The sequence below is a fragment of the Spinacia oleracea genome, chromosome 4 (assembly GCF_020520425.1).
Source record: "Spinacia oleracea cultivar Varoflay chromosome 4, BTI_SOV_V1, whole genome shotgun sequence".
NCBI classification, from domain to species: domain Eukaryota; kingdom Viridiplantae; phylum Streptophyta; class Magnoliopsida; order Caryophyllales; family Amaranthaceae; genus Spinacia; species Spinacia oleracea.
This window is the reverse complement of record NC_079490.1, coordinates 169,275,293-169,293,615: the sequence shown is the minus strand read 5'-3', so window position 1 is coordinate 169,293,615 and position 18,323 is coordinate 169,275,293. Positions and strand designations below refer to the sequence as shown.

At 38.8% G+C, this 18,323-nt stretch overlaps 2 protein-coding genes and 1 pseudogene across 2 annotated transcripts; 1 reads left to right on the top strand and 2 right to left on the bottom strand.

The window, feature by feature from the left end:
• The first annotated feature begins 1,520 nt into the window (after window positions 1-1,520).
• LOC110784281 (anthocyanidin 3-O-glucosyltransferase 2) lies at window positions 1,521-3,374 on the top strand. Its single transcript, XM_021988725.2, has one exon. The coding sequence runs from the start codon at window positions 1,672-1,674 to the stop codon at window positions 3,163-3,165; it is 1,494 nt and encodes a 497-aa protein (XP_021844417.2). The 5' UTR covers window positions 1,521-1,671; the 3' UTR covers window positions 3,166-3,374.
• A 1,843-nt stretch (window positions 3,375-5,217) lies between these two features.
• On the bottom strand, window positions 5,218-15,918 carry LOC110784280 (pre-mRNA-processing-splicing factor 8A-like; annotated as a pseudogene).
• Window positions 15,919-16,676: 758 nt separating this feature from the next.
• On the bottom strand, window positions 16,677-17,132 carry LOC130472152 (uncharacterized). Its single transcript, XM_056842619.1, has one exon. It carries the CDS (start codon window positions 17,130-17,132, stop codon window positions 16,677-16,679), a length of 456 nt encoding a protein of 151 aa, XP_056698597.1.
• Window positions 17,133-18,323: the final 1,191 nt, after the last annotated feature.

Sequence of the window (18,323 nt, the reverse complement as noted above, 5' to 3'; positions counted from 1 at the left end):
AATGAGCATTTTCCGTCCATTCCGTTAAGTATCCGTTCATATTTTTTATTTTTTTTGTTTTCCTTTTTTTTCTTTCTCTTTCCGTTTCTTTGTTCTGTCTCCTTCTTCTTCCTTCTTCCTTCTTCCCAGGGAGTTTGCAAACCAATCCTCCAAACTTCATCATCTCTGCTCCTTTCTCTCTCCCTCTGCTAGTCCTCCAAATCCATCATCTTTGCTCTTTTCTCTCTCCTCCTTCCAAATCTGTGAACTCCATCGCCACCCACAACCACCGAGGAACCCTTCATCTTCTCTTCTCCTTTTCTTTCTTAAATCCAGAAAATCAACCTTTACATCCCAGAAAAATCAGCAAAAAATCAACGATTATATCACCAAAAACATTCACAACAAGATCTCAAAAAAACCCTCTAATTCAAAGCTAAACCCCGAAAAAATCGTAGCAATCTCGTCCACGGATTCTAGGCGTTTGTGGTGGTTCTGGGAGCCATTTGGGTCTCCTCACCATAGTCTTTCTCTCTCTCCAAATTGGATTTATTTTGATGGTTTTGATGCTTTGTGATTTATCTGGATTTTCAATTTGTTTGCGGTTTGCAACAATTTAGATTTTCTTGCAATAATTTGGGTTTGAAATAATCTGGGTTTGCAATAGATTGTAGAGATGATGGTGGTGGTGGAAGAAGAAAAAGACTGATTTTGGTTGGTTTTAATGGTTGGGTTTTGTGATGATAATGATGGTGAAGAACATGAGAGAGAAATTGGGCGAGAATGAGAAGGAAAAAGGGCGGGGTAAAATGACGTGGTGAAGACGAATTTGCAGAACCAAGCACCACCATCAAAGCAATATCTGAATTTGCAGGAAGTTTTTTGGGAGATGATGGTGGCGTGGTGAAGACGAATGAAGAAGCAAGCAACTTCATATTTTTGGGTCAATTTGTTTTTGTTTTTTTTGTTTTTTTAATAGTTAATTAGATTTTTAGGGGCTTAATTTTTTTAGATAATAGTTACTTAATTTTTTAGGGATTTAATTGATTTAATTAGGTGCTAATATTAGGATTAGTAGAGAAAATTGTTGAGGAAGGGTAAAAAAGTAAATTCACGCTAACGGAGACTTAACGGAATGGACGGAAAATGCTCATTAAGGGGATTTTGTGTTATTTTTTAAAACCTCGGGGGTATTTGGTGCATTCTGGAAAGTTTAGGGATATTTGGTGCATTAAAGCAAACCTCAGAGGTATTTCATGAAAAATCCGTAATTTTTTGGCAATCGGGGTCACGTGACCCCACTTAAACCTCCTCCCTCCGCCACCGCCACTGCTTATGCAGTATACGGATATCCAATCCGAAATCTGATCCCAATTAAACGGCTCCTTCCCCGCCATTACCTACAGCCTATGCTAGTACGCTCTGATCCGTACTCACCCCCTGCTGTATAAGACGTGTTCGAAACCCAAATCAAGACTAAATTACCCACTACCAGAGAATGGGAGGGAAATAAAGAGAAATCAGTTAGTGGGTCCACACAATAACGAAAAAATGGACGAAAGACGTTAAGAAAAATCAGTTCTCTACTTCTATATATACACACCCTGTATAGGAGTAACACTTAACTATTACAATCTTCAAATCTTATTTATCCCCCTTCCTAAAACAACCACCATACAAAATAAAATAAAAATGAGCATCACCCAAGCAGAGTTGGTGTTCATTCCAACACCAGGAATGGGCCACCTTCTCTCCGCCGTGGAGGTCGCGAAACTCATCATCCGCCGCGACCACCGCCTTTCCATCCTCATCCTCATCACCAACATGCCAATGACTTCTTCCATGGTGAACGACTACATCGAATCTCAGTCACGTGACAACCCTTACCCAACCCGCCTCACCTTCGTTACACTACCACCTCTCTCCAACCCACCTGACCCCACCTCCCCCTCCTTCTTCTTCGACCTCATCAACCTCCAAAAACCTCTCGTGAAGCAAGCAGTCGAAGACCGGGCTCGGGCCGGGTCGTCGGATCTCGTCGGGTTTGTACTCGACTTGTTTTGCCTCACCATGATGGATGTTGCCACTGATTACTTCAATGTCCCTTCTTATGTCTTCTTCACTTCCGGTGCTAACCTCATGAACCTCATGTTCCATCTCCAATCGTTGGAAGATGATCAAGGGGTTGACACGTGTACTGAGTATAAAGACCCGGATACCGAGTTAGAAGTACCCGGGTTTATGAACCGGGTCAATGTTTCGGTCGTTCCATCTGGGTTTCTCGATAAAGACGGTCCTTCTTCTTCCATGATTCACGACATGGCTAGGAATTTTAGAAAATCAAAGGGTATAATAATGAACACATTTGAAGAGCTTGAATCGTACGGTGTACAAGCTTTGTTAGAACAAGTAGGGAAGAATACCATCCCTCCGATCTACCCAGTGGGGCCCATCTTAGAACTCGACAGTAAAAGCCGAGGTGGTGGGTCCCATAGGGAGACTCATGAGGAGGAGTCAATGATCATACAATGGCTAGATAACCAACCTACGTCATCGGTTGTGTTCCTCTGTTTCGGGAGCATGGGAAGCTTTGATGCTTCCCAGGTGAAAGAAATCGCCGACGGGGTTGAAAAGTCCGGTCACCGGTTTATGTGGTCCCTACGGAAACCGCCACCGGAGGGAACACTCAAGCTTCTTCCTAGTGAAAACGAGACGTTTGTCGAAGCCTTACCGGAAGGCTTCCTCGATCGTACGGCCGAGATAGGGAGAATCATCGGGTGGGCCCCGCAAGTTTCGATCCTGGCCCATGAAGCGGTGGGCGGGTTCGTGTCTCATTGTGGGTGGAACTCGACGTTGGAGAGTTTGTGGTTCGGAGTACCTATGGCTACGTGGCCGATGTATGCGGAGCAACAGCTTAATGCGTTTGTGTTAGTGAAGGAGTTAGGATTAAGTGTGGAGATTAGGATGGATTATCGGCGTGATTGGAAGACGAGAGAAGGGAATTTTACGGTGACGGCGGAGGACGTTGAGAATGGGGTGAAGAAGTTGATGAGTATGGATGAAGAAATGAAGAATAGAGTAAAGGAGATGGGTGATAAAGGTAGGAGAAGTTTGGAAGATGGTGGATCTTCTTATAAGTGGTTAGGTCGTTTTATTCAAGATGTTTTAGCTAATGTTGCTGCTTAATTTAATATTTAAGTTATTTGGATTCGTCTAATAGGGGAGTCATGCTGCTAAACCGAAGTACCGAACAATGATTTTAGAATTTGAAAACATTTTACGTACGAAATAATCCACATATATCCACTTGTATTATGGGCCACGAAATATAACTGTATAAGTGAATGTTTCATGCTTTTTATAAATTGCAATGTTCGACCTCTGTTCTTGTTTCATTTTCTTATTTTTTGTCCCTCGGAATATTTTAAGTGTTACGGTACACATATTAAGGAAGGAAATACAGTTGAATGTGATGTATAATATACGGAGTAGTAATGAAGCGAATAAGGTAGTTAACAATAAAGAAGAACAAAAAATCAAGTGCAGAGTAAAAAGTTCCAAAATGAAATTGTTTATGGAGTATAATTTTAGTTGGACCATAGTAAAGTATGAAATAATAAACAATTTGAATATTGTTGGAGAAATTACCAAGATGGGTTTCTAATTCCTACTAAAACACGGTCGAAAATAGTAAATACAACTCCTAAAAACATACAGACAGTGTAAAGTGTTATTCCCTCCGTCCTTTTTTAATTGTCTCATAATGTAATATGTGCACATGCATTGATAAATTGGGCTCATAAAGAGAGAGATAAAGATAATGCAAGTGAGAAAACTTACCATTTAAAATATAAAACAATCTTAAAGGAACGCCCAAAGTAGATTGTGTAGCAACAAAAGGGAAGGCATGGAGTATTATTTTCATACACATTTATTTTTATTTCTTGTATGATAGAGGAAATTCTCAAATTTTAATATCTTTTGATTCATGTTCTTTATTAGTGCCTGCACCTTTTAAAGAAATCTCAAAGTCACTAGTCTATTTCCGATCCACTAATAGAAATCTTGGCTTCTTGCACCTTTTTATTTCTTTCCATGTTTGGACCATACATTTATTTGTTTCAGAACATTTGTATGGAGCCTCTGGCAAATGTCAATCTCTATTTGGCTTATTGCACCACTTTAGTCAAGGATGATGACTGCCCCTACACGACTAGGTGATTGAAATCCGACTAGGTGATTGAAATCATAGTCAAGGACCCAAGGGTTACCTAATACTTCTACATGAATTGTGTTGCATAACTTTGATCATCAACATTTTTAGTTATCTATTTTACAATTAATTAATTAAATTGAAAAAAAAAGAGCAAAATTCAAATTGTTACATGGTTATATCTATTTTAAAACAGAGGAAATAACTTTTTATTATGTTGTGAAATAAAACACATACTACGTAGTAATTCATAGTACTATACCGTCTACACTACTTGCAACCTTTTCTTCCCACGTCTCCACTATTAAACTCCGTTTGTCCTTTATTATTTGCCTCATGAACTAAATATGCTTTATTAAAAAATAGGTGAGTAAAATTTAGAAGACACAAAATTGGTGGGCCAAATTTTTTTATGTGAGAGTAAAGTTGTTATCCTATGAATATTTAGGGTAGGGGATAGACTAAAGTGATAAATGAGCCAACCAAATAGAGACAAAGTGAGTATCTACTTGCAACTTTTTCTTCCCATGCCAAGTCTTGATCGTTTTTTCCCCTTTGGCTTTCATCTTCCTTCCCTCACTTCTTTGCCGTCCAAGGAAGAAATTGTGCAAATTTGTAGTTCATGGGGATACTCCCTTGAGCACAACTAAGAGTCCCAAGGCCCAAATCCATGAAATATAACATTAGTTCATGACCTAAAATACATCTTTAGGGGATAAGTTAAAAAGGGATTAGAAAATCTGAATGTAGATAGAGTTAAACTCCGGTGAACCAGGTGTGCTATGCGTAAAAAAAAAAACGAAAATCCCCCACTCTTACGCTCTTTCTACTTTATCTATATTATATCGGGATACTAATTTGGGCTACAGAGGCCCCAGTCCGGAGAGCCTCTCCTGGGCTCGGGTTCACCTTTCAGACACACATCTCCACACTCAAGAATCGAAAGCCCCACAACATCCCAAGATTCCAGTACCGAACAATTGATGCTTAAAGGAGCCCAACATGTAGTATTTGAATACTCCGTATATCTCCAAATAACAAGATGTTGACTTGGTGGTTTAAGTTAACTAATTTACCAACCATCATGGATTTTCAGTCAGCCTTGATTTTTTTTTGTTTTTTTCCCTTCTATTTTTCGAGTTATGGCCTTTCGGAAATAATATTACATCGATTTGTATGTTGTCTTACACTTCGTATACCAGTACTTCGTACCAAAGACAAATTCCTGATATGCTTCAATAAAAGGGTAACGCTGCAACTCAGACACTAACCTATAATCATGCAGCGGTTCCCTTAGAGATAAGAGGACAGCATCCATCCAAGATATTAAGAACCAACGCAGGAGCCATTGGAGAAATGAAAAGAAAAACCGTGTTAATATATGTACACAACAACTACAGCAGCAACTGGTGATTGATTCTAACGTTGCTGTATTTTAAAATGTAATCGATAGTAAGGTACGAGAAGAAAACGAATTATTGTAAAGGTAACAAAACAGATGGCTTACCAATTCAACTAAAATGCTAAGAATCAGGTAAAGGTGTCCTCTCTGTCCCCTTCTACAAAATCAGCATCCTCCATATTGCTGAACTCTAAATAGTGAGTAGGGCGATGTTCTTCATGGTAGTACTCCTTGGGAGTCCCGAGCTTGACACCATATCTCATGCCGGTGGTGAGCCTAACCCCCATAAAGTTGTAATTCCAGGGTCCATATTCTGGAGTCTGTAGATACAAAATTGAATCAAAGAATAAGCACCAAAAATACTATTCCAACAAGAACACAATTAAATCAACTCGTGTTGATCCCGTGCCATGCACGACTTTTGTTATGTTTTTAAAAGTGAGTTTTAATTTTTCAATCATAAAAGAGCGTAGATGTATTTCATTTCGTGTTTCACTAGGAAAACATTGAAGATATAAATATTACTTGAAATCAATAGAATATACTACAGTATAGATTTGCTAATAACAGATATTTATGAATTAATCAAGATTTTACCATATAGAAGCCGAGGAACCGATCACTTAGCAGCATCTGAACCTTCTCATAATGAGTAGGTAGATAGCCATGGAGATTGCTGCCATTATCTTTATTCGCACGTCCCCACTCATACCCTGATGGGGTTAGCTTGTAGGCAGTCAGAGAACATGAACCAGGAGTAAAACTACAGGTTAGAATGATGCACTTCTCCCCATCCCACTGCTTGTTGCTCTCCAAGATACGAGCATGAGTTGTTATGTCCTACATTTCAAAATTGGACAACTCAGACAACATATACGCAACACAAAACAGTAATAAACTAGTTTTTGGGTCCGGGCGATGCCTCGGGTTACTACATTAATAACATTCACGTTAACTTTTTTTTTTTTTGCAATGATAACATGAACATATAATATCTTAGTGGTAAAAGTTTTATTGTTTAAACTCAAGGTCAGGGGTTCAAACCTTCCGCAACTCATGTTTGACATTTTTATGTATATAAAGATTACATGGAGCAGAGTGCCACATGTTGCGTATACTTTCTTATAGACGCCTTTTAATATATAGTATTGATGAAACGTCATCAAACATAACATTCTCATGTGGGTACTAAGAGGGTACCTGTGGCGATAACATAAGCAGAGTGCCACATGTTGCGTATACTTTCTTATAGACGCCTTTTAATATATAGTATTGATGAAACGTCATCAAACATAACATTCTCATGTGGGTACTAAGAGGGTACCTGTGGCGATAACTGAGGAAGTTCATTTGGCTGTGTATGCATCCACCCCAAGGGTTCCAAATCATTCAAAAAATCATGCTCAGGCAACTGGGAAGGAAGAACGATCTGCGAATGAGTTCCAAATTGTGGTGGCATTGCAATACATCGAATCTCTTTGACCCGAGGATTGTCTGGAGGGCTTATGCCATACAAGTATCCTGCTATCTGTGTCCTCAAATCTGCTATACATATGAATTTCTTCAGAAGGTTCTTTGGCATGATATAGGTATACTCTGTTTCCTGTTACAGGAAAAGGATTCAGGTTGGTCAGCAATAAAAGATTTATATATGCAACAGTAAGAAACACAAATAAGAGAAGCATACGTCTATCTATTGGCTAAAACACTAACCTTTATTGTCTTTATGTCCTCCGAGTTAACATAAATATGATTTACACGGAGATGAAGGTTTGTTGCGGAAATTGCTCTTACACGCCAATCAGTCTTGGAGCTAAATGCTGCCTGCTCGTAGGGACTTGTAGTGGTGACAATTAACTCATTTCCAAAATCATTAAAACTTCTGGATGTAGTTGCAATCAACTGGGGAGCTTTTGCCTGCAGATAAAATGAGGGTAGAGGATGAATAAGGGAAGTCATAAAGAAAAATAACACAGGAAAGAAGAATCACCTGCTTTTATAGTTTTATTTAAACTGCACTTAAACAAAACCAGTAGGAAACTCACCTGCTTCTCAATTTCAGCAATTTGTTGTCTCTGCTGAGATGGAGGAGTGATCTCGGCCCCAAGAATGATATCACGAATTTCAGACTGTGTCAAGGCAGATGTGTTTACATTGTTCTTCTTTGCATAGTCTGAAAGAATTAGATCTCTCAAAGCAACCTCAACCTGCATTCATAGAGGATAATTAGTCTTGACTCATTGTCAAATGTATAAAAAAAATAATAAAAATGCATAAAATCTACTCAAAATCTCTTAATTAAAATCTATTGAGAAGTATGACACCTGCTGAAATCCTCTTCTAATCACAAACACTACAAAGCATATTAGCATACACTAGGTGAAACCCTTGTTCCAAGCAAACCGAAAACCAAGAGAAAGAGGCAAGGAACTTTAAATGAGGTTAACAAAGAAATCATAGAGAAAAAGACTCATTACCTTCATCCATTGATCATCAGTTAGGGAAGGCCATATATGATGTGGTTCAGTGACTATGGTCCTGTCAGGCTTCAGCAACATCTTTGCCTTCTCGTTGTTGACATGAAGTGCCCGGAGTATGAGGATTAGCCGAGAGAATGCTGTATATGAAGAAATACTCTTCAACCAATCATCATAAATATTGAACAAAACCATTTGTGGCTCTGTAGCCTTCAAGATCAGGTCGCCAAATTTCTCAATCTTTAAGCAAGCCTGGAAAGGAAGTTGCAGCTCACTTCCTTTGATAACTATGTTCGGGAAATCAAGCAGATGGACTTCTAAAGGATCCAACATTCCTTTACGGGTCACAATGATCTGTTTTGGTTGTTCTTCAACCGGTAAAGATCGAACAAGGGCTGCAACTTCTTCAGCTGTTTTCCACTTGGCCAGCTGACCCAGACGTTTCTGTCCAGCCCACACACTTGTGTGAATAATCTGTCAAAAGATCAGCACAGGTAATGTCAAAATCTCAATTGCAAGAAACAACTAATTGGTGTAAAGCCACCTGACATAAAGAAAATTGATTATATAGGACTGTAACACTGTCATACCTTCAAAAACAGCTGCCCAGTCCGAGGATTAAACATGAATACAGCCCCGTTGATTGGTTTTGTGGTCAGATTTCCTTCAAACGTCTTGTGGATTGTAACACGATAGACATTAGTGTCATCAACAAACCATATGATTTGATTACTAAATATCTCCCCATAGTTTTGAGATGACAGATATGGCTCAGTAGGTTCAGAAGAGTACAACTGCAGACCTTTCCTTATCCGTTCTCTCAGAACATATAATGCAGGATTTGACTGCACAAAAACAAACAAATCATGAGAAAATTACATACAGGACAAACTTTAAGTCCGTATCTACCAAACAAGAAATAAGAAATCATTAGAACTTGCAAGAAAACTCACCTTCATGATTTTATTCATGGCTTGTGCAAGCAGAGGTTTTGATCCAGGGAACCAGTTACCAAAAGCCGAATGCAAGTTGTAAGCCAGATCGATCCCAATCATGACTCCTGTGGCTGACGGGTAGATGGACATGTTATCAGTCGTGTAGTCCAAGAACTTTGCTCTGGTGTATCTCTCAATATCATGAGAATCATAATCTCCCCAACGGAGCTGTACATCTATCCAGAATTTATTGCTCGTCTTCTGATCAAACAAACTTTCTGTCTCTGCCACCTGACTGGGTTTGGACATCAGCCACTTATGGGAAGCAAAGAGAAGTATGTCTGCACAAGAGCCGTTCATTTTGTAACTTTTCCTAGGATGAATTGTTTCCTTTTGGACCGTTTCAATTTCTAAAGCATCCAGCTCCTGATCCAGAACTTGACAAAGATCCATGACAACACTTTCATGGATCTTCTGCCATAAATGTGCACGGAATATCTGAATTAGAGATATCTTCAAAGTCGGAATTTTCCCATGCATGAAAATTCCAGTCAGATCAAGCTGCACTTGGAAACCCACATAGACATTGGCTCGATTTATCGTTGGAGACCACCAGAGCGTAAACCTACGGTTAGGAATCTGATTCAAACCAGATCGTTGAGCATTTGTCAACTTCTTATATTTCATAGACTCCTCAAAACCGGATGCCTTCTCCCAGAAGAGACCCTCCCACGTTGGGAAGTATGTGCCCTTGAACAAAGTATGCTCCAGAATTCCTTCCACTCCTCCTAACGCCTGAATGACATCAGTTCTGTAATTGTTCAAGTTCCAGAGTTTTCCATCATGCCTCGGATGTGTCCACCAGAAAGGATTTTGCTTCAAAACCTGATATTGCTTGAAATCAGTTCGAACTCTCCATCCTTTATCATATGCCAAATTATGACGATCCTTCTGAAACAAAGTATTTATTCGAGGTATACCACGATCCCAAGAATCTTCCAGATCTTCCAGGGTAAGACGCCGATTCTGTGACTGTGCTTCCTGCCTCTTCAATGCATACTCGGCCCAAACACGCTGTGAATCAATGAACTCACTCTCCCACGGCTGTATGTAACGGTATAGATTTGGAATCAGCTGATCCTCTTCATGGCTCATACCACTCCTGAAGTGGGTCACCCCAACATCAGTTTGTCTGCTGTACCGCAGGTCACTCTGTGGAATCAAAATGTGACCCATCGACAGCATTCCAAGACCTCCGATTTCCTTTGGTGTGTAGAAGATGACCGGAGGAAACCTGCTAGGCATTTTGGAGTTCAATCCAATCTTGATACGAGTTTGTATTTTGTTCTCACACTTCACCAGCAAGTCTAAGAGCTCTTGAGTATGCACTGTCGCCTCTCGGAAGTAAGTCATGAGGCCAATGAGGGCAGTGTTCCATTTGTTGACAATCTTCGTGAAGGTTGTTGAGCCAGAAGACATAAGAATCTGCCTCACCCGATTCTCAAAAACTTTCATGTGTTCATCATCAACCCTTAAGAAAGCAATAGCTGTTCGCTCTTTGGTCTGCTCATTCTGTAAGTTCCACACCCCATCTTTGGTGTTGCTAAACGCTTCTTGTGTCATCCTTATCTTAGGCATTATACGCACCTCAAATCCACACATGCTGAATAGCAAATTGGGGTTGTCCTTGCTGTACACAGATGCAAAACTGTTCTCCCACTCTAACGTAGTGATACTCCGTGGAAGACGATTCTTCATGTCCCAGAAAACACTTCTGCCCAAGTTAACATCATGTTTCATGAGCCTCATACGAGCATCTCTTGGCCAGCACTTTCTGTTGTTGTATCCAACCATATTTTCATTATTGGGGTCTGGATGCTCAGTAAGGTAGCGCTGGATAAGATCTCGTGCCTCTTCATGAGTGAAGCATAACAACATATGCACCTTATCAATGTAGCGAGAATATGAACGGATAGGATGCTTAGTTTCCACCTTGTTCTCCGAAAAAGTCAGGAATTCATTTGGCCTTTGAGGTGAACCAGCAATTTCATTCGCTCGGGTCAGACCCAAGAGAAGAAGATCAAGTACAAGACCATAAAATTGGATAACAAATGAGGCAAACTGAAGACCACGGATCAACCCATAAGAATTGGTATGACTCATATCCTTGTAAGACAAGACTACATTGTTCTTGGCCGTAACATAATCAGCAATATTGTGATCAAGAATCAGTCGCAAAAGTCTGTTGAGCATAGTCAAGTCAATCTTCTCATAAAACTTCTCAAATTTGGTCTGTAGCATCACTACACACTGCCCTTCGCTTGTGTCCCATATACCTTGTAGGTTATTCAATCCTTGACACCATTTGTACACCAAGAGAGGAGGTGGCTCAGTATCTGCAGGCTTCACCCAGCTCGGGAACAATTGCCTTTTATCCCCTTCATACCATAGATACTGATCAAGATAAGCATCAGTGATCTTTTCAAGGGGCTCAATCTCATAAACAGGTATTAGATAACTATATAAATCCATAAACTCAATGTTAACTTCTTTAAAAGAACGCTGTGTGAGCAGGTGACGCTTGATTCTAGACAATGTCTCATGTGGATTATCATAAGCCTGCTCGATAAGACCCAACTCTTCTCTCTGCTGTTGATTTAGTCTAACAGCAGCAGTATATGATTCCTTCAATCTTTCCAAGGCAAGGATAAGAAGCTTGGTGTCATGCTTATATGAAAGCGGAGGAAATGGTATGGGAGAGAACTTCCTTGACTCCAGCCAATGCACAGTGGTGGTGTAAATAGCCACTGCTTCTTCTTGCGTAACATACGGTCCATCCTTCAGATAACTGTGTTGGCGCTCTTGTTCTGTTTTTAACCACAAACGAGTCAACCTCCCTAGATTCTTACGACAAACTGTTTTATCAACTGTGGCTCCTCTTCTGATACGTTCACGGTTATAATGAGCAACATTTGTCCACCAATCTGCTTTCGATTTTACATAACGAAGGATCATATTTTCGATGGGAACTGGTAAACCGGGAACTTTCCAGGGAATATTAGCTTTCCAACAGCGCCAAGCTTCACTCAGATGCTGCAAGATACTTCTTGACTTGTTTTGCTTGATACCTTCTGGCATTGCATCATGAATATCATGCATGACAGCAGCTCGAAGCTCCAAGTCAAAGTGACTTTCAACACGCTGCTTGGTTACTGTCTTTGCCACACCTTTGGAATACCGCCCCTCAAACTGTCTTGCAAGTAGATTTCCCAGCCACCTTTCAAGCAAGGGCACTACACCACGAAGGAAAAAGAGCCAGACCCTCCACATTGGTGCCCAAAAGCCACATCCGGGTCCCTTCCCAACAGGTCCAGTATTAAAACGGTAGTAAATTAGGTGTTTCAGATCCTTGCACATTCTGATCTGTCTCATGAGCCTATATTTATAACGGTACATTCCAGTCAACTGTCCAACATGTGAAAATATATATTGCAAACCATCAGCTAGTTGAAAAGCATCAACATTACCTAAACGGAACTGGATGTGAGCATCAACAACAAGCTTTGTCAAACGAAGAATTTCACGGCATAAATGAAATGCATTCCCAAACCGTGACTTCTTGCGTTCTTTGGTAGTAAGTGTCTTCACAGGCTTCAGATTGAAGTTATAATCAAGATGCAGGTAATTCAGATTTTTCCTGTGAATCAGCAGGTTCAGCATGCTATGCCCTTGCCTGCAAACCTGGAGGCCAGCTTCTACCCAATCCAGTTCAGTACTTTGGAAAAACTTGGTACCTGCAAGAGATCTAAAAAGATGCTTCTTCTTCTGAGCCTTTGGAGGCCTATGCTCATTCAGCACAAGACATTTCAACAATTTCTGATAGCTGACTCGAACCTTCACAGGGTACGAAGCAGGGCTACAAAACAATAATTAATATCAGGAATCAGTATTCATTAAAAGGACATATCATAAATTCAGAAGAAAAGCAGAGGAAAATAAAACAAATTAAAATCAGCGCTTCATGAGCTGAAACTGATTTTACTGATACTATAGATTTAAAGTTGAAAAGAACAAGCCTTAATTAGAGAAGTTTGCTTACCAATGCTCCTTGTACCACTCTGAAACAAGAGGTATATCTTCAGCACGCCGTGTGTGACCAGACCTCATATTAAATGGTCTTGGAGCATACAACAGTGATATTCCAGCTGCAGTGGTGTCGGTGTAGAGCTGAGTGTCTCTAAGGAATGGTCCTACCGCTTCAGGAAGTTCAAAATCACCATCATCGTCCTCTTCACAGGCCTTTTTATCATGATGATCCTTATAAGAGGAAGTTATAGGGTGAATCAAGGGATCATAGTAAAATGCAGGGAGTCAGGACCTTCGGTTTTTATATACATAACCATTGTTGTGTGGTATACACCAAGCCTCACTTTCCTGGGTCTATTATTGTAGAGATGTGGAAATGCAATCCTGTACTCAGTTCGGAGAGGTGACCGAATAATGAGTTTATTCATGTCATTGAACTCGTTCCAGTCTTCATCTCCTTTCTCCATGTCACGATACAGAGGCTCGAACTTTGGTCCCCCTGCAAAGATGAATTAGCAAATTCATTAGAAACAGGAAAACTGACAGAAACTATCTACATTTGGTGACAGCTACATATACAGAAGAAAAACAAACAACATATGCAAAAAGTAACCAGCAAGGAAAAATTTGACATACCAGGTATGCACATGTTCAATGCTTTTGCATTGCAAAACGATTCCATGTCAAACAGATAGAAGTAATTCCTATCCACTGTATCTGACAACAACTGCCCAGCAAACCTATAGAGAGCTGCCATGATAGGTAGCGAAAGATTCCATCTCTCGTAGCTTGGACCATTAATAAGCTTTGTCTGGACAAGAGGTTTATGATCATAAAACCATCTGTACACAGCAGAATCTTCTTCTTCATCCAACTCGAGTTGGATTGGTTCCAAGGGATCCACATCCAGAACATTATCAGCATAATCCAGTGGAGGCTCCTCATCATCAAAAGGAGGAAACCTCATTCGTTTGAAGTGTCTACGATCTCTCTTCTCCCTTCTCATCATTATCCACATTGTAGCCCATTGAGCCAGATAGATGGGTTCAACAACCCTTGGTATTTCATTTACAAATGTGATTGCTCCAGTTATATGATACAGAACTTTGACATTGCGAACCTGCAATCAAACACCTGAACAATTAATTGTCACCTGGGCTCCCATGAAAATTATTACTAAAACGAAAAGCAAACATTATTACTAGTTCAACAGGAACCCCATTGAATTATTGCAATCACATACATGAACAACTCATAATTGTTACACTAGTTCTTCAATTCTAAATACAAATGCACTACCTATAACAAAACAATTGGATTTGTAGAGGTTTGGATGTAGACAACCTTAACAACCCGAATTACTCTAGAGGGTATAATAACAATCCAATAAACCAATGCACTATAAATTTAAAGTGTTAATACACTATAAATTTTGATTTTCCGTACACATATGAGCCTGTTGGTTATATTTCTTGATAAGAGTATCGTTAAACCATCTTAACTTTCGGACAAATTTCTTATTCTCCGCACTAATCAACCTTAAAAGTACGTTTGATTAACTCGAAATAATCCCAAATTTGCCACATTCAATTACAACATTATCAGGCTGCTATACAAACATGGTGAATATTCCAGATTATTCATGTTAATTTTTCTTTTCTATAAATTAAAGAAATTAAAAAAAAAAACCCTTAAAAAATTAACTTTCAGTCACAATATTATCAGACTGCTATACAAACATGGTGAATATTCTGGATTATTCATGTTAATTTACCCTTTCAAGAAAACAAAAAATAAAACCTAAAAAATTAAAAAAGAGTTAAAATTCTACCTGTTCCCAAGGCATAGGCATATTCTCGAGAAGCTTAAAGACAGCATGAGGAAGAAACTTCAAGGCGCCAAGATATACACGTTTATCATGACGAAATTTCTTCGTCGACATATCACCATGATCTCTGCAACAAAATAACAAAAATACACATATCAATATGTATTATTACGATCAAAATCATCATGAATCGCTTCTTAATAAAGTATTAATCAAGTACTCACCGGAAAATCTTGCGGACGTGCTCGGGCGGCATGTCTTCCTTCTGAGTTTCAACAAACCCGAACTTCCGCTTTTCGCCGTATCGTTTCGAGTTCAGATGCATCCACTTCCTCGCTTTCTCTTCGAGTTTCATGTCAGCATCCAGTTTCACGTTGGCATCCGCCGGAGTTTCCTCCATTGTTGATGGTTGTGGGTAGACCACTGCAAAATTGGCAATTGCTTAAACTCTAAGCCTAAGGGCATGCTTGGATTGAAGGGGGTAATGTATTAAAGGGGTAATAAAAGTCAAACTAAGGTAATTAAAGGTGATGATGAGGGGATGAAGTGGTGGCAAAGGGAACAAGCTAGTGTTGGCAAGAAGAAAATAAAAGGGAAGGGGGAACAAATACCCTCATCATGGGGTTAATAGTTACCCACCATCCCACTAGGGTGATTATTACCCTCATTTGGGGTAATACTTGCTCCCTTCTCCTCACAACACCACCACTACCACAACTTCTCATCACAATACCACCACACCACCCTCCTTGCAACCACCTCAATTCACCTTCATTGTCCTTTTATTATGGTGGTTTGACTTTTATTACCCCATAATCCATTACACCCAATCCAAGCATGCCCTAAGAAAGAGAAGGAAGGATGACTTGGGGAGAGGGGCTTTTTTTTTTCTGTGGGAGAAACAGAGGGAATTCGTGGGAAATTTGTGAAGGGGAGAGATGTACGGAGTATAGAGATAGGAAAGGCGGTTGAGTTTTTTTTTTTTTTTTAATGGAAAGATATACTCAGTAGTAAATACTCGTACTAGATTAGATCCCGTGCACGCACGGATTTTGATATTTTTTGCATAGTTACAACATTTTTAACATACTCGTTTAAATTTATTTATCTAATATGCATATTTAAAATGCTAATATGAAAGTTTGACCAAAATATTGAGTGATATATTTTTCATTATTAATATAGCGATTTGACTAAAATATTACCAACTTATAATAATTATTATTACGTCGTATCTATTATTGTCATAGTTTATAAACAAAAATTTGTTTCCATACATAAATAAGGAGTAGCTTTTAAAAAAAGGCAGAGAATAAAAATAAAATAAAACAGATACACTTTTTTGGTAAAGTGGTTTTTGGCGGGAAAAAATCGCACCAGGAATTGACACGTGTCATTCCTGGTGTGTCTCTTTTATTATATAGTAAAGTAATAGATTATTATGTCGTATCTATTATTGCCATAATTTATAAACAAAAATTTATTTCCATACATAAATAAGGAGTAGTTTATAAAAAAAAAGGTAGAGAATAAAAATAAAATAAAACAGATACACTTTTTTGGGAAAGTGATTTTTGGCGGGAAAAAATCGCACCAGAAATTGACACGTGTCATTCCTGGTGTGTCTTTTAGTATATAGTAATAGATTATGATAGTTTTCTATCAAGACTATACCTTTACTTATCTAAATAAAAAAATAAAAAATAAAAATTATCATCTATGAATGTATCAATGTTTTGATGGGTCTGGATGTGACTTAAAGTGGCAACATAATCTGCTGGACCATTGGCTTCTTGGTAGATGTGCGAGAAGAAAAACTATCAAAATGATTCAAAAGTTGTTTGACATCTTTTATCAGCACTTGAATCTTCCACGGACACTGAACTTGACCCTGCAAAATATTGATGATCAATAAGTTATCACCCTCGATGTAAACGTGATGAACATTATTTTCGATGGCTAACAAAAGACCATTACGAAGAGTCACTGCTTCAACGAGAAGTGGAGAAGAAGTACTAAGATTGTAAGTTCGACTAACAACATTAGTCACTAGGTAAGTCGTGTCAATGTTGTTAAGAACTGAACCATCAAAATTAATTTTCAAAATACCAGGGGCAGGAGGGGTCCATGCAACTTTTATAGTACAAGGAGACTTTGACGGAGTGTTATTTTTAGCAATGTTAACATCTAAAGAATCTAGACATGTACGCATATTCCATTATGTATAAATTTTGAAAGCTCTAGTGTAAATTCCTATTGATGAGATAGGAGATTGTCAAAAAATGGCATTACGTGTTTTCTATATACTCCAAGTAGAAGTTATAATCTTTTTTGCTGGAAGGGAAACATTATTACGGAGTTGACGGAAAAGAGTAAGAATGGAAGAAGATCGAAGATGAGTGCCGATCTTATGAACTGAGATGTCTGCATCCCAATATTCTCTAACAACAAGGCAGTGCAAAAATAAATGATCTTGGGTTTCGGTTTGAGTGTCACAAAAAGGGGAACAATATCAATCAATGTGACGATACAATAAATTATCTCGGGTAGGGAGGCCATTATGTAGTAATTGCCAAATAAAAACTTTTAATTTTGGAGCAATATCTAGTTACCAATAAAAATTATGGATTAGCCACGTAGCAGATTTAACCGTGAAATCTCCATTACTAGGGAAACCCCAACATGGTTCATCAACTACTTCATTTACTTGTAGAGGGATCCCTTTAATAGTTTTCACAACAGAAGGTGGGACAATCGAAGAAAGGGCTGGAATATTCCAAGTCCGGTTTTCTGTGATGAATGATCGACCGTAACATCTAGATTTTTGGATAACAGAAGTATCCAAGTTCAAACAGGTGATCAAATTGGTAGAAAAACACCAATTATCTAGCCATAAAAGGACATTAGATCATGAACCTATTTTCCATCTAAGCCCTTTGAGAATGAGATATTTGGAGGATTTTTTTTATAAAATTCAAGAATCCTTTGTTTGAGGTTTCCATTGAAAAAAAGTATTACGTCGTAAATAGTTGGCATGGGTAATCTGGATCCATAAGTTATCATGATCTGAAATTATCTTTCAACCTAAGTTAGACAAGAAAGCGGAGTTAACTGCTTCCGTTTTTCGCAAGCCTAAGCCCCCTTGATTTTTTGGTGGGTAAATTTTATCCCACGAAAACATGGGAATACCTTTTTTTCCAGGGGTTGTATCCAAAAGAAGTTACGATTAATTTGATCTAGTACGGAGTACTCCTTAATTGAAACGGAGCCGGTAATTTTTTTATTTTTTTCTTTCTAATCACGGGTATTTTTTTATTAGCATCCTTAAGTGCATTTAATATAAATTCATTAAAAATAAGTTTTTTTTCTCCAAACATTTTCACATACAAAAAAGTTTATTTGA